Here is a 25329-nt window from a genome sequence, read left to right on the forward strand (position 1 = left end):
ATGGCAGCTGGAGAAGTGAAGACAGAGAAGTCGCCCACTACGCCAATTAGTATGGGGAGCTCGCTCTGGGTATCTGGCAGTAGTGAGGCCACCACCATCACCTACACATCTGTGAGTCACGACTCCAGTATGACCAGTGTAGACACAATGAGTGGCAGTGCCAGCTCTGTGTCCGTGACAGCCAGATCAACAGCAATTAGTGACTCCCCTTCCCTTGCTGGCTCCTCAGCTGCGCCGTCCAGCAGCGGGCCAAGCAGCAGCAGGAGCAGTAGCACGGAGCCGAGCTTGGTAGCCACATCCCAGCCTTCCGCAGGCCTCACGTCCCCCGTACCCTGGTCCACTGCTGGAGATACGAGCGTTGGACCGGGAACTGTGACAGTGCTCACCACGACCGCCCTCAACCAGGAGCAGGCCACAGAAGGTGTGGGGTCCACATCATCTTCCACTGCCAGCCCGTTGCCTTCTACATCTCTGGCATCTGCTGCTAGCCCTACCAGCTCTCATACTGGCCTAGGGGAAAGTCCAAGTTCGGCCCAGGTGAGCGGCACTACCTCTGATGCACGTGACGTGACTTCCATTTCCCCGCCTTCCACGACTTTGTCAGCTGATTCCATGGTTACCATGGGAGCCGGAGAAGTGAGGACGCAGACGGTACCCACTACGCCATTGAGTGCGGGGAGCTCACTAGGGGTGTCTGTTGGTAGCAAGGCACCCAACGTCGCCTACACAACCTTGAGTCGGGACACAAATGCAACCAGCGTAGGCACAGCGAGTGGCATTGCCAGCTCCATGTCACCAATGACTAGCTCGGCAACAGGCAGTGACTCTCCTTCCCTTGCTGGCTCCTCAGCTGCGCCGTCCAGCAGCGGGCCAAGCAGCAGCAGGAGCAGTAGCACAGAGCCGAGCTTGGTAGCCACATCCCAGCCTTCCACAGGCCTCACGTCCTCTGCTCCCTGGTCCACTGCTGGCACTATGAGCGCTGAGCATGGTGCTGTGACAGTGCTCACCACAACCGGCCTTAACCAAGAGCAGGCCACAACAGGTGTGGGATCCACGTCATCTTCCACAGCTATCCCGTTACTTTCTACGTCTCTGGCCTCTGCTGCTAGCCCTGCCACCACTGGTACTGGCTTAGGCGAAAGTTCCACCGTGGCCCATGTGAGTGGAACTACATCTGACGCACGTGACGAGACTTCCATTTCCCTCCCTTTGACATCTTTGTTGGCTGTTTCTGTGGGCACCATGGCAGCTGGAGAAGTGAGGACGCAGACTGTGCCAACTACGCCATCTAGTATGGGGATTTCACTTGGGGTGTCTGGCAGTAGTGAGGCCACCAATGTCGCCTACACATCTGTGAGTCACGACTCCAGTATGACCAGTGTAGACACAATGAGTGGCAGTGCCAGCTCTGTGTCTGGGACAGCCAGATCAACAGCAATTAGTGACTCCCCTTCCCTTGCTGGCTCCTCAGCTGCGCCGTCCAGCAGCGGGCCAAGCAGCAGCAGGAGCAGTAGCATGGAGCCGAGCTTGGTAGCCACATCCCAGCCTTCCGCAGGCCTCACGTCCCCCGTACCCTGGTCCACTGCTGGAGATACGAGCGTTGGACCGGGAACTGTGACAGTGCTCACCACGACCGCCCTCAACCAGGAGCAGGCCACAGCAGGGGTGGGGTCCACATCATCTTCCACAGCCAGCCCGTTGCCTTCTACATCTCTGGCCTCTGCTGCTAGCCCTGCCACCACTGGTACTGGCTTAGGCGAAAGTTCCACCATGGCCCATGTGAGTGGAACTACATCTGACGCACGTGACGAGACTTCCATTTCCCTCCCTTTGACATCTTTGTCGGCTGTTTCTGTGGGCACCATGGCAGCTGGAGAAGTGAGGACGCAGACTGTGCCAACTACGCCATCTAGTATGGGGATTTCACTTGGGGTGTCTGGCAGTAGTGAGGCCACCAATGTCGCCTACACATCTGTGAGTCACGACTCCAGTATGACCAGTGTAGACACAATGAGTGGCAGTGCCAGCTCTGTGTCTGGGACAGCCAGATCAACAGCAATTAGTGACTCCCCTTCCCTTGCTGGCTCCTCAGCTGCGCCGTCCAGCAGCGGGCCAAGCAGCAGCAGGAGCAGTAGCATGGAGCCGAGCTTGGTAGCCACATCCCAGCCTTCCGCAGGCCTCACGTCCTCTGCTCCCTGGTCCACTGCTGGAGATACGAGCGTTGGACCGGGAACTGTGACAGTGCTCACCACGACCGCCCTCAACCAGGAGCAGGCCACAGCAGGGGTGGGGTCCACATCATCTTCCACAGCCAGCCCGTTGCCTTCTACATCTCTGGCCTCTGCTGCTAGCCCTGCCACCACTGGTACTGGCTTAGGCGAAAGTTCCACCATGGCCCATGTGAGTGGAACTACATCTGATGCACGTGACGAGACTTCCATTTCCCTCCCTTTGACATCTTTGTCGGCTGTTTCTGTGGGCACCATGGCAGCTGGAGAAGTGAGGACGCAGACTGTGCCAACTACGCCATCTAGTATGGGGATTTCACTTGGGGTGTCTGGCAGTAGTGAGGCCACCAATGTCGCCTACACATCCTTGAGTCACGACTCCAGTATGACCAGTGTAGACACAATGAGTGGCAGTGCCAGCTCTGTGTCCGTGACAGCCAGATCAACAGCAATTAGTGACTCCCCTTCCCTTGCTGGCTCCTCAGCTGCGCCGTCCAGCAGCGGGCCAAGCAGCAGCAGGAGCAGTAGCACGGAGCCGAGCTTGGTAGCCACATCCCAGCCTTCCGCAGGCCTCACGTCCCCTGTACCCTGGTCCACTGCTGGAGATACGAGCGTTGGACCGGGAACTGTGACAGTGCTCACCACGACCGCCCTCAACCAGGAGCAGGCCACAGCAGGGGTGGGGTCCACATCATCTTCCACTGCCAGCCCGTTGCCTTCTACATCTCTGGCATCTGCTGCTAGCCCTACCAGCTCTCGTACTGGCCTAGGGGAAAGTCCAAGTTCGGCCCAGGTGAGCGGCACTACCTCTGATGCACGTGACGTGACTTCCATTTCCCCGCCTTCCACGACTTTGTCAGCTGCTTCCATGGTTACCATGGGAGCCGGAGAAGTGAGGACGCAGACGGTACCCACTACGCCATTGAGTGCGGGGAGCTCACTAGGGGTGTCTGATGGTAGCAAGGCACCCAACGTCGCCTACACAACCTTGAGTCGGGACACAAATGCAACCAGCGTAGGCACAGCGAGTGGCATTGCCAGCTCCATGTCACCAATGACTAGCTCGGCAACAGGCAGTGACTCTCCTTCCCTTGCTGGCTCCTCAGCTGCGCCGTCCAGCAGCGGGCCAAGCAGCAGCAGGAGCAGTAGCACAGAGCCGAGCTTGGTAGCCACATCCCAGCCTTCCGCAGGCCTCACGTCCTCTGCTCCCTGGTCCACTGCTGGCACTATGAGCGCTGAGCATGGTGCTGTGACAGTGCTCACCACAACCGGCCTTAACCAAGAGCAGGCCACAGCAGGTGTGGGATCCACGTCATCTTCCACAGCTACCCCGTTACTTTCTACGTCTCTGGCCTCTGCTGCTAGCCCTGCCACCACTGGTACTGGCTTAGGCGAAAGTTCCACCGTGGCCCATGTGGGTGGAACTACATCTGACGCACGTGACGAGACTTCCATTTCCCTCCCTTTGACATCTTTGTCGGCTGTTTCTGTGGGCACCATGGCAGCTGGAGAAGTGAGGACGCAGACTGTGCCAACTACGCCATCTAGTATGGGGATTTCACTTGGGGTGTCTGGCAGTAGTGAGGCCACCAATGTCGCCTACACATCTGTGAGTCACGACTCCAGTATGACCAGTGTAGACACAATGAGTGGCAGTGCCAGCTCTGTGTCTGGGACAGCCAGATCAACAGCAATTAGTGACTCCCCTTCCCTTGCTGGCTCCTCAGCTGCGCCGTCCAGCAGCGGGCCAAGCAGCAGCAGGAGCAGTAGCACGGAGCCGAGCTTGGTAGCCACATCCCAGCCTTCCGCAGGCCTCACGTCCCCCGTACCCTGGTCCACTGCTGGAGATACGAGCGTTGGACCGGGAACTGTGACAGTGCTCACCACGACCGCCCTCAACCAGGAGCAGGCCACAGCAGGGGTGGGGTCCACATCATCTTCCACAGCCAGCCCGTTGCCTTCTACATCTCTGGCCTCTGCTGCTAGCCCTACCAGCTCTCGTACTGGCCTAGGGGAAAGTCCAAGTTCGGCCCAGGTGAGCGGCACTACCTCTGATGCACGTGACGTGACTTCCATTTCCCCGCCTTCCACGACTTTGTCAGCTGCTTCCATGGTTACCATGGGAGCCGGAGAAGTGAGGACGCAGACGGTACCCACTACGCCATTGAGTGCGGGGAGCTCACTAGGGGTGTCTGATGGTAGCAAGGCACCCAACGTCGCCTACACAACCTTGAGTCGGGACACAAATGCAACCAGCGTAGGCACAGCGAGTGGCATTGCCAGCTCCATGTCACCAATGACTAGCTCGGCAACAGGCAGTGACTCTCCTTCCCTTGCTGGCTCCTCAGCTGCGCCGTCCAGCAGCGGGCCAAGCAGCAGCAGGAGCAGTAGCACAGAGCCGAGCTTGGTAGCCACATCCCAGCCTTCCGCAGGCCTCACGTCCTCTGCTCCCTGGTCCACTGCTGGCACTATGAGCGCTGAGCATGGTGCTGTGACAGTGCTCACCACAACCGGCCTTAACCAAGAGCAGGCCACAGCAGGTGTGGGATCCACGTCATCTTCCACAGCTACCCCGTTACTTTCTACGTCTCTGGCCTCTGCTGCTAGCCCTGCCACCACTGGTACTGGCTTAGGCGAAAGTTCCACCGTGGCCCATGTGAGTGGAACTACATCTGACGCACGTGACGAGACTTCCATGTCCCTCCCTTTGACATCTTTGTCGGCTGTTTCTGTGGGCACCATGGCAGCTGGAGAAGTGAGGACGCAGACTGTGCCAACTACGCCATCTAGTATGGGGATTTCACTTGGGGTGTCTGGCAGTAGTGAGGCCACCAATGTCGCCTACACATCTGTGAGTCACGACTCCAGTATGACCAGTGTAGACACAATGAGTGGCAGTGCCAGCTCTGTGTCTGGGACAGCCAGATCAACAGCAATTAGTGACTCCCCTTCCCTTGCTGGCTCCTCAGCTGCGCCGTCCAGCAGCGGGCCAAGCAGCAGCAGGAGCAGTAGCATGGAGCCGAGCTTGGTAGCCACATCCCAGCCTTCCGCAGGCCTCACGTCCTCTGCTCCCTGGTCCACTGCTGGAGATACGAGCGTTGGACCGGGAACTGTGACAGTGCTCACCACGACCGCCCTCAACCAGGAGCAGGCCACAGCAGGGGTGGGGTCCACATCATCTTCCACTGCCAGCCCGTTGCCTTCTACATCTCTGGCCTCTGCTGCTAGCCCTGCCACCACTGGTACTGGCTTAGGCGAAAGTTCCACCATGGCCCATGTGAGTGGAACTACATCTGACGCACGTGACGAGACTTCCATTTCCCTCCCTTTGACATCTTTGTCGGCTGTTTCTGTGGGCACCATGGCAGCTGGAGAAGTGAAGACAGAGAAGTCGCCTACTACACCAACTAGTATGGGGAGCTCGCTCTGGGTATCTGGCAGTAGTGAGGCCACCACCATCACCTACACATCTGTGAGTCACGACTCCAGTATGACCAGTGTAGACACAATGAGTGGCAGTGCCAGCTCTGTGTCTGGGACAGCCAGATCAACAGCAATTAGTGACTCCCCTTCCCTTGCTGGCTCCTCAGCTGCGCCGTCCAGCAGCGGGCCAAGCAGCAGCAGGAGCAGTAGCACGGAGCCGAGCTTGGTAGCCACATCCCAGCCTTCCACAGGCCTCACGTCCTCTGCTCCCTGGTCCACTGCTGGAGATACGAGCGTTGGACCGGGAACTGTGACAGTGCTCACCACGACCGCCCTCAACCAGGAGCAGGCCACAGCAGGGGTGGGGTCCACATCATCTTCCACTGCCAGCCCGTTGCCTTCTACATCTCTGGCATCTGCTGCTAGCCCTACCAGCTCTCGTACTGGCCTAGGGGAAAGTCCAAGTTCGGCCCAGGTGAGCGGCACTACCTCTGATGCACGTGACGTGACTTCCATTTCCCCGCCTTCCACGACTTTGTCAGCTGCTTCCATGGTTACCATGGGAGCCGGAGAAGTGAGGACGCAGACGGTACCCACTACGCCATTGAGTGCGGGGAGCTCACTAGGGGTGTCTGATGGTAGCAAGGCACCCAACGTCGCCTACACAACCTTGAGTCGGGACACAAATGCAACCAGCGTAGGCACAGCGAGTGGCATTGCCAGCTCCATGTCACCAATGACTAGCTCGGCAACAGGCAGTGACTCTCCTTCCCTTGCTGGCTCCTCAGCTGCGCCGTCCAGCAGTGGGCCAAGCAGCAGCAGGAGCAGTAGCACTGAGCCGAGCTTGGTAGCCACATCCCAGCCTTCCGCAGGCCTCACGTCCTCTGCTCCCTGGTCCACTGCTGGCACTATGAGCGCTGAGCATGGTGCTGTGACAGTGCTCACCACAACCGGCCTTAACCAAGAGCAGGCCACAGCAGGTGTGGGATCCACGTCATCTTCCACAGCTACCCCGTTGCCTTCTACACCTCTGGCCTCTGCTGCTAGCCCTGCCACCACTGGTACTGGCTTAGGCGAAAGTTCCACCGTGGCCCATGTGAGTGGAACTACATCTGACGCACGTGACGAGACTTCCATGTCCCTCCCTTTGACATCTTTGTTGGCTGTTTCTGTGGGCACCATGGCAGCTGGAGAAGTGAGGACGCAGACTGTGCCAACTACGCCATCTAGTATGGGGATTTCACTTGGGGTGTCTGGCAGTAGTGAGGCCACCAATGTCGCCTACACATCTGTGAGTCACGACTCCAGTATGACCAGTGTAGACACAATGAGTGGCAGTGCCAGCTCTGTGTCCGTGACAGCCAGATCAACAGCAATTAGTGACTCCCCTTCCCTTGCTGGCTCCTCAGCTGCGCCGTCCAGCAGCGGGCCAAGCAGCAGCAGGAGCAGTAGCACGGAGCCGAGCTTGGTAGCCACATCCCAGCCTTCCGCAGGCCTCACGTCCTCTGCTCCCTGGTCCACTGCTGGAGATACGAGCGTTGGACCGGGAACTGTGACAGTGCTCACCACGACCACCCTCAACCAGGAGCAGGCCACAGCAGGGGTGGGGTCCACATCATCTTCCACTGCCAGCCCGTTGCCTTCTACATCTCTGGCATCTGCTGCTAGCCCTACCAGCTCTCGTACTGGCCTAGGGGAAAGTCCAAGTTCGGCCCAGGTGAGCGGCACTACCTCTGATGCACGTGACGTGACTTCCATTTCCCCGCCTTCCACGACTTTGTCAGCTGCTTCCATGGTTACCATGGGAGCCGGAGAAGTGAGGACGCAGACGGTACCCACTACGCCATCGAGTGCGGGGAGCTCACTAGGGGTGTCTGATGGTAGCAAGGCACCCAACGTCGCCTACACAACCTTGAGTCGGGACACAAATGCAACCAGCGTAGGCACAGCGAGTGGCATTGCCAGCTCCATGTCACCAATGACTAGCTCGGCAACAGGCAGTGACTCTCCTTCCCTTGCTGGCTCCTCAGCTGCGCCGTCCAGCAGCGGGCCAAGCAGCAGCAGGAGCAGTAGCACTGAGCCGAGCTTGGTAGCCACATCCCAGCCTTCCGCAGGCCTCACGTCCTCTGCTCCCTGGTCCACTGCTGGCACTATGAGCGCTGAGCATGGTGCTGTGACAGTGCTCACCACAACCGGCCTTAACCAAGAGCAGGCCACAACAGGTGTGGGATCCACGTCATCTTCCACAGCTACCCCGTTACTTTCTACGTCTCTGGCCTCTGCTGCTAGCCCTGCCACCACTGGTACTGGCTTAGGCGAAAGTTCCACCGTGGCCCATGTGAGTGGAACTACATCTGACGCACGTGACGAGACTTCCATTTCCCTCCCTTTGACATCTTTGTCGGCTGTTTCTGTGGGCACCATGGCAGCTGGAGAAGTGAGGACGCAGACTGTGCCAACTACGCCATCTAGTATGGGGATTTCACTTGGGGTGTCTGGCAGTAGTGAGGCCACCAATGTCGCCTACACATCCTTGAGTCACGACTCCAGTATGACCAGTGTAGACACAATGAGTGGCAGTGCCAGCTCTGTGTCCGTGACAGCCAGATCAACAGCAATTAGTGACTCCCCTTCCCTTGCTGGCTCCTCAGCTGCGCTGTCCAGCAGCGGGCCAAGCAGCAGCAGGAGCAGTAGCATGGAGCCGAGCTTGGTAGCCACATCCCAGCCTTCCGCAGGCCTCACGTCCCCCGTACCCTGGTCCACTGCTGGAGATACGAGCGTTGGACCGGGAACTGTGACAGTGCTCACCACGACCGCCCTCAACCAGGAGCAGGCCACAGCAGGGGTGGGGTCCACATCATCTTCCACAGCCAGCCCGTTGCCTTCTACATCTCTGGCCTCTGCTGCTAGCCCTGCCACCACTGGTACTGGCTTAGGCGAAAGTTCCACCATGGCCCATGTGAGTGGAACTACATCTGATGCACGTGACGAGACTTCCATTTCCCTCCCTTTGACATCTTTGTCGGCTGTTTCTGTGGGCACCATGGCAGCTGGAGAAGTGAAGACAGAGAAGTCGCCCACTACGCCAACTAGTATGGGGAGCTCGCTCTGGGTATCTGGCAGTAGTGAGGCCACCACCATCACCTACACATCTGTGAGTCACGACTCCAGTATGACCAGTGTAGACACAATGAGTGGCAGTGCCAGCTCTGTGTCCGTGACAGCCAGATCAACAGCAATTAGTGACTCCCCTTCCCTTCCTGGCTCCTCAGCTGCGCCGTCCAGCAGCGGGCCAAGCAGCAGCAGGAGCAGTAGCACGGAGCCGAGCTTGGTAGCCACATCCCAGCCTTCCGCAGGCCTCACGTCCTCTGCTCCCTGGTCCACTGCTGGAGATACGAGCGTTGGACCGGGAACTGTGACAGTGCTCACCACGACCGCCCTCAACCAGGAGCAGGCCACAGCAGGGGTGGGGTCCACATCATCTTCCACTGCCAGCCCGTTGCCTTCTACATCTCTGGCATCTGCTGCTAGCCCTACCAGCTCTCGTACTGGCCTAGGGGAAAGTCCAAGTTCGGCCCAGGTGAGCGGCACTACCTCTGATGCACGTGACGTGACTTCCATTTCCCCGCCTTCCACGACTTTGTCAGCTGCTTCCATGGTTACCATGGGAGCCGGAGAAGTGAGGACGCAGACGGTACCCACTACGCCATCGAGTGCGGGGAGCTCACTAGGGGTGTCTGATGGTAGCAAGGCACCCAACGTCGCCTACACAACCTTGAGTCGGGACACAAATGCAACCAGCGTAGGCACAGCGAGTGGCATTGCCAGCTCCATGTCACCAATGACTAGCTCGGCAACAGGCAGTGACTCTCCTTCCCTTGCTGGCTCCTCAGCTGCGCCGTCCAGCAGCGGGCCAAGCAGCAGCAGGAGCAGTAGCACTGAGCCGAGCTTGGTAGCCACATCCCAGCCTTCCGCAGGCCTCACGTCCTCTGCTCCCTGGTCCACTGCTGGCACTATGAGCGCTGAGCATGGTGCTGTGACAGTGCTCACCACAACCGGCCTTAACCAAGAGCAGGCCACAACAGGTGTGGGATCCACGTCATCTTCCACAGCTACCCCGTTACTTTCTACGTCTCTGGCCTCTGCTGCTAGCCCTGCCACCACTGGTACTGGCTTAGGCGAAAGTTCCACCGTGGCCCATGTGAGTGGAACTACATCTGACGCACGTGACGAGACTTCCATTTCCCTCCCTTTGACATCTTTGTTGGCTGTTTCTGTGGGCACCATGGCAGCTGGAGAAGTGAGGACGCAGACTGTGCCAACTACGCCATCTAGTATGGGGATTTCACTTGGGGTGTCTGGCAGTAGTGAGGCCACCAATGTCGCCTACACATCCTTGAGTCACGACTCCAGTATGACCAGTGTAGACACAATGAGTGGCAGTGCCAGCTCTGTGTCTGGGACAGCCAGATCAACAGCAATTAGTGACTTCCCTTCCCTTGCTGGCTCCTCAGCTGCGCCGTCCAGCAGCGGGCCAAGCAGCAGCAGGAGCAGTAGCATGGAGCCGAGCTTGGTAGCCACATCCCAGCCTTCCGCAGGCCTCACGTCCCCCGTACCCTGGTCCACTGCTGGAGATACGAGCGTTGGACCGGGAACTGTGACAGTGCTCACCACGACCGCCCTCAACCAGGAGCAGGCCACAGCAGGGGTGGGGTCCACATCATCTTCCACTGCCAGCCCGTTGCCTTCTACATCTCTGGCCTCTGCTGCTAGCCCTGCCACCACTGGTACTGGCTTAGGCGAAAGTTCCACCATGGCCCATGTGAGTGGAACTACATCTGACGCACGTGATGAGACTTCCATTTCTCTCCCTTTGACATCTTTGTCGGCTGTTTCTGTGGGCACCATGGCAGCTGGAGAAGTGAAGACAGAGAAGTCGCCCACTACGCCAACTAGTATGGGGAGCTCGCTCTGGGTATCTGGCAGTAGTGAGGCCACCACCATCACCTACACATCTGTGAGTCACGACTCCAGTATGACCAGTGTAGACACAATGAGTGGCAGTGCCAGCTCTGTGTCCGTGACAGCCAGATCAACAGCAATTAGTGACTCCCCTTCCCTTGCTGGCTCCTCAGCTGCGCCGTCCAGCAGCGGGCCAAGCAGCAGCAGGAGCAGTAGCACGGAGCCGAGCTTGGTAGCCACATCCCAGCCTTCCGCAGGCCTCACGTCCTCTGCTCCCTGGTCCACTGCTGGAGATACGAGCGTTGGACCGGGAACTGTGACAGTGCTCACCACGACCGCCCTCAACCAGGAGCAGGCCACAGCAGGGGTGGGGTCCACATCATCTTCCACTGCCAGCCCGTTGCCTTCTACATCTCTGGCATCTGCTGCTAGCCCTACCAGCTCTCGTACTGGCCTAGGGGAAAGTCCAAGTTCGGCCCAGGTGAGCGGCACTACCTCTGATGCACGTGACGTGACTTCCATTTCCCCGCCTTCCACGACTTTGTCAGCTGCTTCCATGGTTACCATGGGAGCCGGAGAAGTGAGGACGCAGACGGTACCCACTACGCCATCGAGTGCGGGGAGCTCACTAGGGGTGTCTGATGGTAGCAAGGCACCCAACGTCGCCTACACAACCTTGAGTCGGGACACAAATGCAACCAGCGTAGGCACAGCGAGTGGCATTGCCAGCTCCATGTCACCAATGACTAGCTCGGCAACAGGCAGTGACTCCCCTTCCCTTGCTGGCTCCTCAGCTGCGCCGTCCAGCAGCGGGCCAAGCAGCAGCAAGAGCAGTAGCACTGAGCCGAGCTTGGTAGCCACATCCCAGCCTTCCGCAGGCCTCACGTCCTCTGCTCCCTGGTCCACTGCTGGCACTACGAGCGTTGAGCATGGTGCTGTGACAGTGCTCACCACAACCGGCCTTAACCAAGAGCAGGCCACAGCAGGTGTGGGATCCACGTCATCTTCCACAGCTACCCCGTTACTTTCTACGTCTCTGGCCTCTGCTGCTAGCCCTGCCACCACTGGTACTGGCTTAGGCGAAAGTTCCACCGTGGCCCATGTGAGTGGAACTACATCTGACGCACGTGACGAGACTTCCATTTCCCTCCCTTTGACAACTTTGTCAGCTGTTTCTGTGGGCACCATGGCAGCTGGAGAAGTGAGGACGCAGACTGTGCCAACTACGCCATCTAGTATGGGGATTTCACTTGGGGTGTCTGGCAGTAGTGAGGCCACCAATGTCGCCTACACATCTGTGAGTCACGACTCCAGTATGACCAGTGTAGACACAATGAGTGGCAGTGCCAGCTCTGTGTCCGTGACAGCCAGATCAACAGCAATTAGTGACTCCCCTTCCCTTGCTGGCTCCTCAGCTGTGCCGTCCAGCAGCGGGCCAAGCAGCAGCAGGAGCAGTAGCACAGAGTCGAGCGTGGTAGCCACATCCCAGCCTCCCATTTCCCTGCCTTCCACAACTTTGTCAGCTGCTTCTATGGTCACAGCTGGAGGTGGAGAAGAAAGCATGCGGACTACTATCTACATGGCTAAATTAAGTCCACCTGCATCCGTTCATCCATCTTTGTCTGGATCTTGTGGTAAGTGTTTTTTATTTTAACTGTGAATTTTTGCATCTTTTTCTATTATGTTTGAATTTGGTTATGTTTTTGCTTATTTTAATTCTTTTTTTAAATTGCATGTTTTTTCTTTTTTTTTTATTTCATTTTTTTTCCTGCATTGTGAAATATATTGTAACATATAATTCCAGTTTGTTTATTTTCCAATCTTCATTGTATTTCTTTTTTAGTACTGCTTTCTCTTTTTCATATTTATTCAATTTTTAATATATTCTTTAACTTTATTCCATGTTTATATTTTGTGTTATATAATAGTGTTTCCTTTCACTTTACTTCAGTTCTCTTTTTATTGTTTTATACTCTGTCTGTAATCCCATTCTTGCTGAAATTTGTCAAAAATATTTTTGTCTTTTCACAGCTCTTTTTTCTTTCATTTTTTCCCCATGCAAATATTGTTGTAGTTTTTATTTATTGTTTTCCAAACGTTTACTGTTCTGCTTCACAGAATATGCCATAATTAATCTCTTTTTGATTCTAATGGATGGAAAGGTAATCGTGGAATGAAAAGTGGAGAATACTGACCTTTTCTCCTTCAGAAATTAAATATATATTGTGTTTTGGGTATTATTTGTTTTTAATTTTTTTTTGTAAAATTATAATCTTCTTGTTTGAAAACAAAGCTATTGGGTTAATCCTACCCTAACTTTTTTTCATAATGTTGTCATGGTATTCATGATGGCATATGCATGTGTATGATGAATATGATGAAGAACTTGGTTTTTCATACCTTTATAAAAGCATTTTAGAGGTGTTTGTTTGTTTGTTTGTTTTCCTGTAGACTACGAGTTTTGCATTTATACAACATTCCTAGCAACACACATACTATAAGAACATGTGTTACAGGGATTTCCTTTTTCCTTTTTAGTTCCTGTCTCTCTCTCCATACGGCTGGAGAATGTAACAAGCACAACGATACAGTTCAGCTGGAAACCTCAAGGTGGCTCAAGAGACACTCCTTATCGCGTGCGTCTGTGGGAGGGATCCAGAGAGATTGAGAGCAAGAACATAAATGAAACCAGTATTGCATTTGGAAGCCTGCTTTCTGATCACGAATACAAAATATCTGTGGATGTTTTAACTTGCTCTATGAGTATCAATACCTCGATGACAGTTCGGACAGGTATTTTATCAGGATCTTTTCCATTTTTTTCATTAGACTGACAGTATACTGACATACACATGGCCTGACAATGAAGCCCTTTTCCATTGTGCACCTTCCTGGACATGAATAAGCTATAAACTGAAACGAATAGGAAGAGGAAGGCCAAACTTTCAGACACTAAAAAACAATCTTCAGATTTTAAATGGAGCTAAGATCCAAAGCTTCCTTTATCTTTCTGCCATATTCAAAACATTGCTGAACTAGAAACACTGTTCAACAAGTCTGTCGCTCATAGCTCCCTACTCAACAAGCCTGCCCTGCTCTTATATCTTCACATGCAAGCTGTGTCCTCTTTTGAGTTCCTGGTTACGTGGTAGACAACAGGTTCAAACACACAGTTGTCCTGTAGCCATGTAGCCTAGGAAATCCTGGAGTCCTGCAGCTCCTACTTCTCACTTCTCAGCTTCTTCTTGTGAGCAGCAGCTCTATGGCAAATGCTTTCAGTAAGATCTGCCAGTGCAGTTAGGTTCCCAGCTGAAATACCTGGAGTCTCTACCTTGCTCTGTCTTCCCATGGGACAGCATGATTTGTGATTCTAGGATTAACTGTCTGGTACATGAATCAGCATCTTGGAAGGTGCAGAGTCAGTGGGGTGCAGGTCAAAGGGATGCCTCTTGCATTTTATTCAAAGCTGCCTTGCTGTGAGACACACAGCCCAAGGGTATGGTGTATCATCCTTTCTCATAATGTCTTCTTGTCCTCTTCTCTCAGAGACGCGTTGAATAAAAGGTGAGGAATACAGTGGTCAGTGAATGGCAAAAAGTGTTTAAGAGTTATGCTTTGGCCAGCTGGTGTGTAGGGAATTAACCTGTCCACATACACCTCAGGTTTGCACTTTTCCTTAGAGGTGTTTATCTGAGGACACATTTTTAAACAGTACCTATACTTTGGCTGGTTATTCTGTTTTTAATATCTTCACAGCTGCAAAAGTCTTAAATGGAGCCACTAGGATTACTAATGAAGTTTTCTCGCCTGAATATGAGAACAAATCAAGTAAAGCATTTAAGAAGTTTGAAACTCGCTTCATTAATGAGGTATTTTCCTTAGGAATTTTAACTCCAAATTTATTTTCTGTTGGGCTCTTTCTCATGTCAACAATCACAAGGGTCCAGGTATGAATAATCTTAAGTATGGTTGTGAAAGAAGGTATGATGGTTAGAAACAAAGCAGTACTTATTGAGGTCTTACATCTCATTTATGTTGTTGTTGTCCTCTGAAGCCCTGATTTAAATGAAATTCTGTCTGGCAGTTACACGTACTCCCACCCTATCAGAGGTGCTTCTAAATGAATTATAGGCAGCATATTGCTGTAACAATTCTTAGTTTTAAAGGAGAAAAAAGATAATAACTTAAACTTTTTACCTTGCAGATAAAACAACATCTGCCAGAGGAGATGCGAAAACTAATAAATGAAGGAAAAATGCGTATTGTAATTAATAGCATCAGGAATGGAAGTGTGGTTGTGTTCTTCGACGTTGTGTTGAATGTAGGAGAAAACGTAACAGTGACAGAGATTTCAGATGCTTTTACGAAGTCCCTTAACATGAGTACAGTATTCAAAGCTGACCTTAAAAGGACTGTTATAGAAGGTATGAATGCATGCAAGACTACGAATTCAAATAGTGGTGTATCTTTAATTAATGATAACATCCAGTGAAATGGGATTTAGGTGGGATTAGGCAATTGCAAATAATGTTCTATTTATCTCTTTTTCATAGCTGATTTAAATTTTTTCTTTCTCTTCTATTTTATCTAACTGTACTGTAGCAAGGAATAGTTGTCAGCCAGGACTAAATGACTGTTCGCGATATGCTACCTGCACTGCTGAAGGAGCAAGTTATTCCTGTCAATGCAACAAAGGATTCACAGATAACAGTCCACAAGTTCCAGGGAGAGTGTGTCAACAAAAGAAGAATCCACCTTCACGTAACTATTTTTATCATATATGAAAAATAATATTAAAAAAAAAGCTTAAAAATTTGCATATAATGTCTTTTCCCTTCCTGACCCTCTCTCAGATAATAGTTTATTATGTTTCCTTATACTGGCCTTTGATGGATGGAATTTTATATGAGAATAGGTGCTATAGCTAACTATTTAGACAAACAATGGAAGCATATTTTCTGGGCTTGTTTTTTGAAAGTTGTTTATGAAAATAAATCACATAAACATGGTGAAACTAAAAGAAATTCTAGTCATTGCCTCCAAATTGCTATTTTACAGAACAGATGACTACAGTCCCTCCAAAAAGTGCTCCAGGTAGATTTACAGGATCCACAGCTAATTCTATTTTTTCTACCGCATTTGCATCAGGAGCTTGCAGTAAGTAAATATTTAATATTGAACGCCAGTATAAAAATGTTCTGAGATTAGTTATTAAAATCAGATATGATAATCTTTTTCATCAGTCATATCAGCTGTGATGTAAATTTTCCAGATATAACTTCAGAAAGAGAAACCTAAGATAACCGCTGAAAACATATAGTTACACAAATATTAGCCGACGAAGTTTCTACATCTTGGCAAAACCATTCTGGACCCAGTGAGGTTCCAAAAGGTCAAAAACGCCTACTACTACCTCTAGTGGTTTATCACTGTGTTGTCTGATTTTTGTAATGTTATTATGAAGCACAGTTGTTATATTTCTGTCTACTTCTTCAAACTTAGGGTTTCATGGTAGCTTTTTAGTGAGTCCATCCTCCTGGTTATATAAAAAATCACTATGAGTCAAATAGCAGTCTACCTCAGAACACTCATCACAGCAGCTGCCTTGCTATGGTGAAAAAGACAGAAGCAAGCAGAATGCCACCCATTTATGCTTTGGAGGCATCAAATAATGTACATTAAAGTATAATTTATCTTTATAGAGCCAACAGTTTCTTTCTGCTCTTGCAGGAGAATGGGATGAAAAGCTGAAATTAGCCCACAGAAAACCAACAAAAATTTATACTGGTTAAACTTGTTCTTTTTTTTTTTTTTATTAGATATTAAATGTTTAGAATTACATAAGTGAAATTAAGTCCCTCTCAGCTGCGTGAAACATTTTCACTTTGCAGTGCCAGTATCCATAAAAGTTGAGAATGTGACTGGGGAAGCAATACAATTCAGCTGGACCACATCAGGTGGCAAGAGAGGCATCCTCTACACCATCTCCCTCATGGATGGAATCCAAGAGATAAATAAAATCACCAACGAGACAACAACTATATTTAAACATTTGCTTCCTGGTCATGTATATACAATATCTGTAAAAGTATTATCTTGTGCTGAGAATAGCAGGACTTCAGTGAGTGTCCGAACAGGTAATTCCTTGGTCATACTGTCATTTCTTTTTAATGAATATACTCTCAGAATATCTTTTTATAGTATGGTTTGGATTTGATATCATAGACTACTGTTCCTGTAAGTTGTCTTTATTTATCTGATTCATCCCCTTACTTGGATAGAACTGCTTGGATCAAACAGGAGTTTGCAAGACAAAGTGCTTATTCTGTAAAATTTCTGTCCATGCTGTATTATTGGACCAGGTAATTTTGTACAAAAGTCAAGATATTTTGGTGGCAAATTTAACAGTAAACATTGTGGTAATGCAAAGCTTAGATTGCACATTCTTTTATGAATGCAGGAAGTCCTGAATTGCTATTTTTATCTTTTCAATTTCATCCTAGGATATAGATGTTAAAACAAACTGTTTAGTTTTGTCGCTGTACTATATCACAAAAAGTAGAACATATGCTGTATATTTTTTCCCCGAAATTTGAGATACGCCTGGAAAGCATCTTTTGGGAAGTGTGCAATCCTGACTGCTTACATCCTTTCCCTACATCTAATGCTTTGACTAAACTTTTCATATTATGCGTACAGCCTCCCAAATGACACTGCCTTTCTTATGAATCACTTAGGGACTGTATGTATTATCTGGATCCAACAGTTTAGCTTCCAGGGCATTCAGAAGGACCATCTTCACTGTCTGTACACTGATAGTTATCACGTCGTAGGTACCTCTGCAAAAAAAAGTTGCAGGCAGACAGGAACGTGCTTTAATTGAAAAATACTCCTCTGTCTGCCTGTGACCACACAACAGCTGTGTAGTGCCCTTAGAGCAATGCTGAGCCATATGTGTCTCTTAATAAAATTTGGAACAAGTGGTCTGTTAAGTATAGGTATGTATTTATAAGGTAAAAGCTATCGAGGTTTCTCATCAACTCATTTATCAGTTGTCTTGAAAGGCATTGGGCATTTTTCCTATACTATTACAAATAGCAAGCAGTTCCAGGGTTGTAATGCTCTGATGTTCTGAAAACACTACCACCTTGCCAGCCTAAAAGTCCAGGACAAATCCATATCAATGTGCTTTTATGCCAGCATTGTCCTCTAATTTAAATAGTTCCTCTTTCTTCCTTTATGGTCCTTCCCATATGGTGCTCTCCTTCCCTGCCATATTAATAAACTTTTCTGTGGACAGTGCTCTCAACCTTTGTTTGCTAGGCAAGCTGTTCTTTTACAGTTTTCTTTCCTAAGAAGAGTTCTTCTTTCCCTTGGAGGGCCACATCATTCTTCATTTCTTTGAAATGGAGGTCACCTTTCTTGAATGTGAGCAACTGGGATTACACATAGCAGTCCGGACAAGGTTGTATGAGTGCGCTTACCACGTCGTTAACATTCTCATCTCTACTGGAATTGTATTGAGCAATGCATCAGAGGGTGACATAGCTGTGATCGGCTCAGGAACTGAACCCCTTTTCTTTTCAATGCCTATAATCCCAGGTTAGAGGATTTCTATTATTAGTCCCCAAATGCCCAACCTTCAGGGAATTTTATCCCAGTTTTCAGGAAATGTCATTCCATTGCTCTTAGCTTCATCCAGTTCTTTCTGGAAGGTATCTCAATTCTCCCACGTCAATGACGCCTGCTAACCTTATGCCATCATCACATCTTATGAGCAAACTCCTGTATTTTCTGGCAAGATCTATAATGGAAATGCAAAGCAAGTTCTATGCCTGCACTGATTCTCAAGGAACAGCACATGTAATACCCCTTTAGAACAAGATTTCTTCTTTTAAAGCTACCCATTTACATCTTCCCATTAGCCTATTCCTTTAGGCACATTTTTTCCACTAAAAAAAAATATTACTTGGCACTGTATTGGGAAAGATTGGAAGATATCTTAGCCAGCTCGTCAAAGGAAGCTATTAGGTTAGCACAGTCCCCTTTTGATAAAATTATATTGTACTTTATCATACCTTATCAGTGGCTGAGAAAATTCTCATGATTTCTTTTAATAACTTTTGAAATATCTAATTTTGATTTTTTGCATTTCTTACTTTCTTCCAGTATTTCTTGACATCTAAATGTAACTCTCTTTCTAGCAACCTTTTTTTTCAGTTCTCTCATAGGTTGTCTGATTATTTTCAAAACCCTTCTAGGGCTATTATTCTAGCAGTTAACTGTGAGGTCCCATCTTATAGACTTCCCTTCTATCATCAGCTTTAGGAACACAGAGCCAAGAAATTGTCAACATAATTTTCATCCATTTTTTTTCAATGCTTCAGTCCAGTGGCTTTCATTTATTAGCTCCCCTATTTTCTAAACAACAACAACAAAACTGCTTCCTTTTGCAGTCTGAAGCCATCTGCCTTACTAGAAATATGTTTGTGAGGCAATTGAAAAGATTCATCTTGCCAATAAAGACCGAGTCATCTGAATTTTATGTGGAGTTACGGATTACATTACACAGTTCTGTGAGGGGAGCTAGAGTTGCACCGTATGAGCTAACCATATAAAAACCGCAGTACCAGCCTTTACTGCTATTTTGAACCATTATAAGTAATTCTTATTAGCCAATCTAGATAAGCATTCTGGGGTTTCGAGTCTCCTTGGTGCATATTGTTTTCAAATGAAATCGCAAATGATTTTTACTTCTGAAAATTCTGTCTACAGCTTACCCAAGTAGTACAAGCACATAGCAAAACATGTATCTTTATATCCCATAAGAATTTAGAGTTCTCAGTGTTATCTCAGTGAAGTTCTCAACTACCACCTACCCACCCACCACCTGCCTCTTTTCTGATATGCTCCATTTTTATAGTCTGCAGTTCTAAATTCTCACAGGGCAAAGGGCCTGCTACTTCAGTGATTCCTTGGTTATGATCAAATCTCTTTCACCTATTTCACTTCAGATGTGTGATGCACTAGGTAGAGTGAAGAGAGGGTTTTTCAACCCATCATTTTCTTACTAGCAATAATCACCCATGCACAGAGGCAATTCTCTTTTATTTATTTATTTATTTATTTTACAGATCCGGTTTCCTGTTTCAACAGAACTGGGTTTTGCTTATCACAGAATCGTGACTGTCCTGACTTAAAATATGTCATATGCTCAAGTAAGTTTTACAGAGTTTTACAATTTATTTGTTCATAAATATAGCATATCGTTTCACAATATAGTATCTTTCATGAGTATTTCATCATCTGTTTTGTTATCTCAATTCACATAGCATCTGAAGTTCACACTTCTTTGGTAAGAAAGCTGCCTTCATCAAACTTCAGTGTCAACTTCCATGTCTATTTTTAGACTGGACTTTTCTATGTAAAGAATACTTCTTTTGATTTAGGGCTTATCCACCTACTCAGGAGGATAGAAACATACTAAGTGTTTTGCAGAATCTAATATACTGTTCTTGCTTCTGCTGAGATCAGTGGGAGAATGGCTGTTGAATTAGGGAGTAGGATGTGCCCTAAATTATAACAGGAATGACTAAGAAGTCATAAGGATTGCGATGGCGGACAAATTTGAAGAGGAAAAGGATTCAACTCTGAAGGTTCAGAAGCCAGTACATTAGACACATTTACATGATATACTTCTTTCCTTCTATTTGATTAGTTTCTGTTTCTATCGATTAGTATTATAAGCTGATAACATGAGATAGTGAAGTCCATAAAGCAATTATAAAGTGATATCTCAAGATTCACCTAATATACATATTTTTTTCAGATTACCAAGTATTTGCCTGCAGTGCTTTGTTAAAAAGCCAGACATTTAATCATACACTTTATGACTCTGACAGTGAAGACTACAAAGCAATGTCTGAAAGTATCAAAACAGAAGTAAGTTCCTGTAATCTCCTTTGCCACTTTAAATGTGCTAAGAATTTTTTTTCAATTAGCAGCATCAGTCACTTAGATTAATTATTAAATCAAAGTTGTGACAGGAGAAAAGATAATACCACCTTGATAAAACAGCAAATGAATCACTTGCTCAACAAGGACAATCTTGACCAAAGCATGTTGTCTGATGAGGATTATATTACTTACCTAGTACTGAAAAATAAAATATTTGATGAGAAGCAATTTAAAATTATTTTCTTATAAGCACAAAGAACTTCCCATTATCTGTCAAAATTTTATTTCGTATTTTCAGTCACAGACTGCATTGTTCCCAAATCCTCCTTCTGTAAATATTGTAGTGGTACAGACAAAAATTACTGTCATTATTCAGTTGTTTGTTATTCCAAAGAGATAGCCCTGAAGAAATGATAAATGCAGAAAGTGAATATCCTGATGTGTGTATGCAATAATTCTTGCTCTGGCTCATTTTACTGACACAATGGAACAAATATCAATTCCCATTTACACAGATTGTTAGAGAAATGCGCATCAAACTTAAAGATGACCACTTTGATATTGTGATGGTTGGATTCAGACCTGGGAGTGTGATTGCTTATTTTATTTCCCTACTGCAAAAGCAAGAGCCTGTTGATGTGAACGTTGTGCAGAAATACCTAAGTCAAATATTAAAGAGAAAGTTTGGTGACCAAGTTGAAGTAACTGTACAATGTAAGTGATGTTAAAACATCTTTTCCTTGATGGTGTGGGGATTAGAGTCAGATCTCCTACCCTGCATAAAAACTGATAAATTAACTTCTTCCTTTTAAGAGATTCACATATTTCAGATAACGTATTTAAACATTCACAGAAAACATATTCCAGCTATCCATGTAGTTTATAGAGCTATCTTAATGAGCCAGTGCATGTACCTAGTTCCAGACTTAAGGGATGGATTCTCATCACATAGAAGGAGGGCTAAGAGAGCTTCTTGTCATAGTGTGTAGTCATTTTTGTACTATCCAAATGGATCCTAAATGATGGGCTTTTGGTGGAGAAGGGGATGAGGAGAATCCATATTTCTTCTCTAGTGGCAACTGCAATACTGCTCTCTGGTACAGATTTCTTCTTGTCTGATGGACAGCCCTCAAAAACCATTGGCACCTGCTTCCCTAACCAGAGGCAGTGTGTATTTACCAACTCAGAGTACTGCAGAGCTGCTGAGAGGCAGAGAGAGAAAGTAGAAAGTGTGCAGAAGGATATTTATCCAAAATACAGTATTTGTCATGCTCAAAGATAATAAGGTAAAACACTTATTACCTTGAGCTGCTATGAGCTGGGGGGTGTCATACAACATTTCTACCTAAGTTAATATACTCTCTTTGTACCAGGCTGGCTAGCACTTTTAGTCTAGCACTGTTAATCTGTGTGTCTTTCCACCATTACTACATGCATCTTTACTACAGTGATGAGATACGCTTACATGGGCTACAGGCCTTTCATTGCCTTTATCTGGAGCCTTTATCCTGGAGTAAGAAGTGCAGGTATTAGTATGGATGGCAGACTAGGTCCCAATTAATTTTACAAAGTTGCTTGTGCATGTATAAGGAGTACTGTGAGGATTACATTATGTACAGCTTCATTTCACGCTCCTTTTTCACACTGTAGAGAGACTTTTTACTGAGATATAGACTGGAGTTCTCCCAGAACCTTCCAGACACTTTCTACCAAACAAATCCACAGATCGGCTGATACTGAATGTCACTAAGAGAGCTCAAGGACCATCAGAGAGAGAGACATCCATGAAATTTCATAGTTAGCAAATCTTTACTACATACATTATTTACTACATACATTATTATATTATTCAAAAACTTCAAAGCTATCCAAAAGTGAAATGCAGCTGTCACTCAGGTCTCCAGGCTGTCTTATGCCTACTTTTTATTGTTTCTACCTAACTTACATGTAATATGCTTTACATTTTCAGCTCTGCCTTCTCAGTCATCGACTGAAAAAAGTTCCGCCTGGAGAGTGGCAGTGATTGTCCTTGGAGTTTTACTTGGAGTTGCATTGCTGCTAATTTTTGTGGTAATATCAGCTTATATTTGGATGAAGAGAAGATCGGGTAAATACATAGTTGAACCTAAAGAACTCCTAGGAAATTTTGTCTACAGGCACTTGTAATATAAGCCACCAGTTTGACTTACATATTTTGGATGGGGTGGGGTGGGGGGAATTAATATATTTGTCTTAAAATCCTTTTGTCTTTGTTAATGGTTTATGTTAACTTAAGAAAACTCTGCCCTTTCCTTCTCAACGTCCATTCCCGATCTCCTAACAACCTCTGATGAATTAGCCTTTTGACATTGCTCTTGGGTGTGGAATGGGGAATTTTCCTCGTTGAATGTGTGGGGGACTGAGGCACACAGAAACTTCTGTTCAGATGATCCCCTGTAAGTATTGCAAAGATCCCTAACCATTGGCTGTAAAGAGAGAATCTGAACTGCTCAGTACTCTCTTATGTATATTTAGGTGACACAGCAAACTGACTGATCCTAATACCTATAGCACGTCACTTGATTACACATCTAAGCCCAGAGTCATTGTGTTGAGATTTATGCACTTAGCCAAAGGTGATTCACCTCACCTGAGATTTTTATCACCATATGAAGATGCCTCTTTCTCTCCAGTTAGCAGAATGAGCCAGCCCGGGACAATTCAGCAAACGCAGCTTAGTTTTGAGTCTGAAAGGAAGAGGGATAGATCTGGGCTATACGGACTCACCATAGGAGTCTCTGGGAGAACAGACACCTGATCCAGAGGCTGCTAAATTCAAGGCTGGTTCCTTAATTCCTGGGCTGTGAAGAAACAAATGCCCATGTGTGACAAATATATGGCATGTTAGATACAGGTGTGGTTCAATAGGTAAACCAGTAATTTTATAGCCTTAACATGTTACCAAAAGATGGTACCTTCATCTAGTTTTGTCTGTCAAAAACAGCTGAGCAAGTGTGTGTCACATAGAGCCATTTTGCCTTGCTCCTTGTAATCCCAATGTGGAGTCCACTGAAAGCAGCCCAAGGGATCCTGTGGCATGGCTTGAGACCCTGTGTACTAGAGAAATGGGGAGAAACTTAGTCTGCTTTCACCGCTCTCAGCTGCAGTCCCAATGAGGTTACAGACTATTTCTTCTATGGAGTATTTTTCTCCTTGGAACACGTTGAACAAATAATAAATGGCAGTATTTTGCTGTACGTATTTTCAGTAGTATTTATGTATTTCATCTCAAAGCAGTTCTCCCTGTGTCTGTGTATTTTGTCTGTATGCCAATGCTCACCGTTCACACTGAAGCACTGAATATCCTGTGGTCTTCTGAGACCCTGCCTCATGCCCCTGAATAGTTTGTGCCCCTTGTCTTTTCAGGTTATGTTATGTTTAGTTAGCATGGCTTAGAGTAAGGAAATGCCCAGAACAGGACATCAGCACACAAAGAGCATCAGTAGAGCAGTGGCACACTGGTTACACTGCTCTCCTCAGGGTGCAGCCAGGTATTTATACTTCCTTTCCTGAGCTTGGCACCTGGATGAACCCTGTCAAGGGCCCTGGTTAAGCAGAAAGGTGAAGCCGTCCATGTGCTGGCCTCACTGCACGTAGGCTGGTTTAGTTCAGGTTGTATCAGCACCCAGATGAGGGAAGTCACACCCAGCCATGCTCCTCTCTCCTTGGCTTAGCAGCACTGTCAGTGTCTGAGGCCAATGGACACCGCTGGCTGAGAAGGGAAGGCTCTGTGTGTACCTAGGGGGTCTTTGCACACAAGGCTGTGTTGATGATTTATACTCCTGGCTGGATTTTGCATTATTTTATTTATTTTTATTTTATTTTATTTTATTGTGTTGTAGGGATCTGTGAAACAGGGTTGTTGCATGAATTGTAATCCCTTATCCTTCCACATAGTATCAGCTTGGCTCTCCTTTTGCTTAGATTTGGGATATGAAGGCATGGCCCAGCTCTGATGGAAATTCAGTATGCTTAATATTTGTTAAAATTCTTTCCTGTAGGTTTTAAACATAGCTGGCTTTGCTGTTATACTCACTGAGCAGTCACTTGACAATGCATTCTGTCAGCAAATACAGGTTCTCTGGTGAGCTGTGTGTTGAAAATACAAATGAACACTCTTGCTTATGTTAATACTTTTTTTTTCCTTATTTTTTGAGGGGTGTATTTTGAGCAGCAATCTCTCATTGTTAATAAACCTTTCAGATGTCTTTGCAAATAATGTTGAACTAAAGACCATGTACAGCAGGGTTGTACTATGGAACTCTGGGACTTGCTCCTGCAAAAATATCTTTATATCTGAACATTTTTCAAAAATGTTGTACAAATAAAACCTCTATTTTTACAATTTTGTATTTTGAAAGTATCTCTTCTTTCTGCTCTTTTCTCCTCTTCTAGCTGCAGGAGGGGAGGGTGGCCAGTACTATCAACAGCTCTTGAGCTTTTCCCTAGTGCAAGCAGTATTAAAAACCTTTGATTTTCACCAAACTTCAGTAACCTTGGTGTACTTGAGCCTGTCTTTAGAGGCATCAGCACAGCTTCAAGTTTGACCATGAGCTGCAACATTTTTGGAGGAGAAACAACTGGATAGACAGATCGGCTGGTAAGCTGATGGTCAGCCCAGTCACACAGGTCTCATCTTCTTAGAAATTTATATTAAACAACACCTGGCTAAACATTATTTTGGGAGTTACACTCTATTTCCAAACATTTCAAATGCAGC

At 47.6% G+C, this 25329-nt stretch overlaps 1 protein-coding gene across 1 annotated transcript; it reads left to right on the forward strand.

The window, feature by feature from the left end:
• LOC137855914 (pneumococcal serine-rich repeat protein-like) lies at positions 1 to 24938 on the forward strand. Its single transcript, XM_068680969.1, has 11 exons — positions 1 to 12247; positions 13152 to 13406; positions 14370 to 14482; positions 14818 to 15037; positions 15216 to 15374; positions 15672 to 15770; positions 16505 to 16750; positions 19748 to 19831; positions 20443 to 20555; positions 21086 to 21284; positions 22540 to 24938. Exons 1-11 carry the CDS (start codon positions 1 to 3, stop codon positions 22734 to 22736), a joined length of 13932 nt encoding a protein of 4643 aa, XP_068537070.1. The 3' UTR covers positions 22737 to 24938.
• The last annotated feature ends 391 nt before the right edge of the window (positions 24939 to 25329 follow it).

This window comes from Anas acuta, chromosome 1 (genome assembly GCF_963932015.1).
Source record: "Anas acuta chromosome 1, bAnaAcu1.1, whole genome shotgun sequence".
Classification (NCBI taxonomy): Eukaryota; Metazoa; Chordata; class Aves; order Anseriformes; family Anatidae; genus Anas; species Anas acuta.

Coding starts and splice junctions, on each gene's coding strand:
- LOC137855914 (XM_068680969.1), top strand. CDS start 1: ATGGCAGCTGGAGAAGTGAAGACAGAGAAGTCGCCCACTACGCCAATT. Junction 12,248..13,151: donor ATCTTTGTCTGGATCTTGTG/GTAAGTGTTTTT, acceptor TTTCCTTTTTAG/TTCCTGTCTCTCTCTCCATA. Junction 15,038..15,215: donor TAAAAGGACTGTTATAGAAG/GTATGAATGCAT, acceptor ACTGTACTGTAG/CAAGGAATAGTTGTCAGCCA.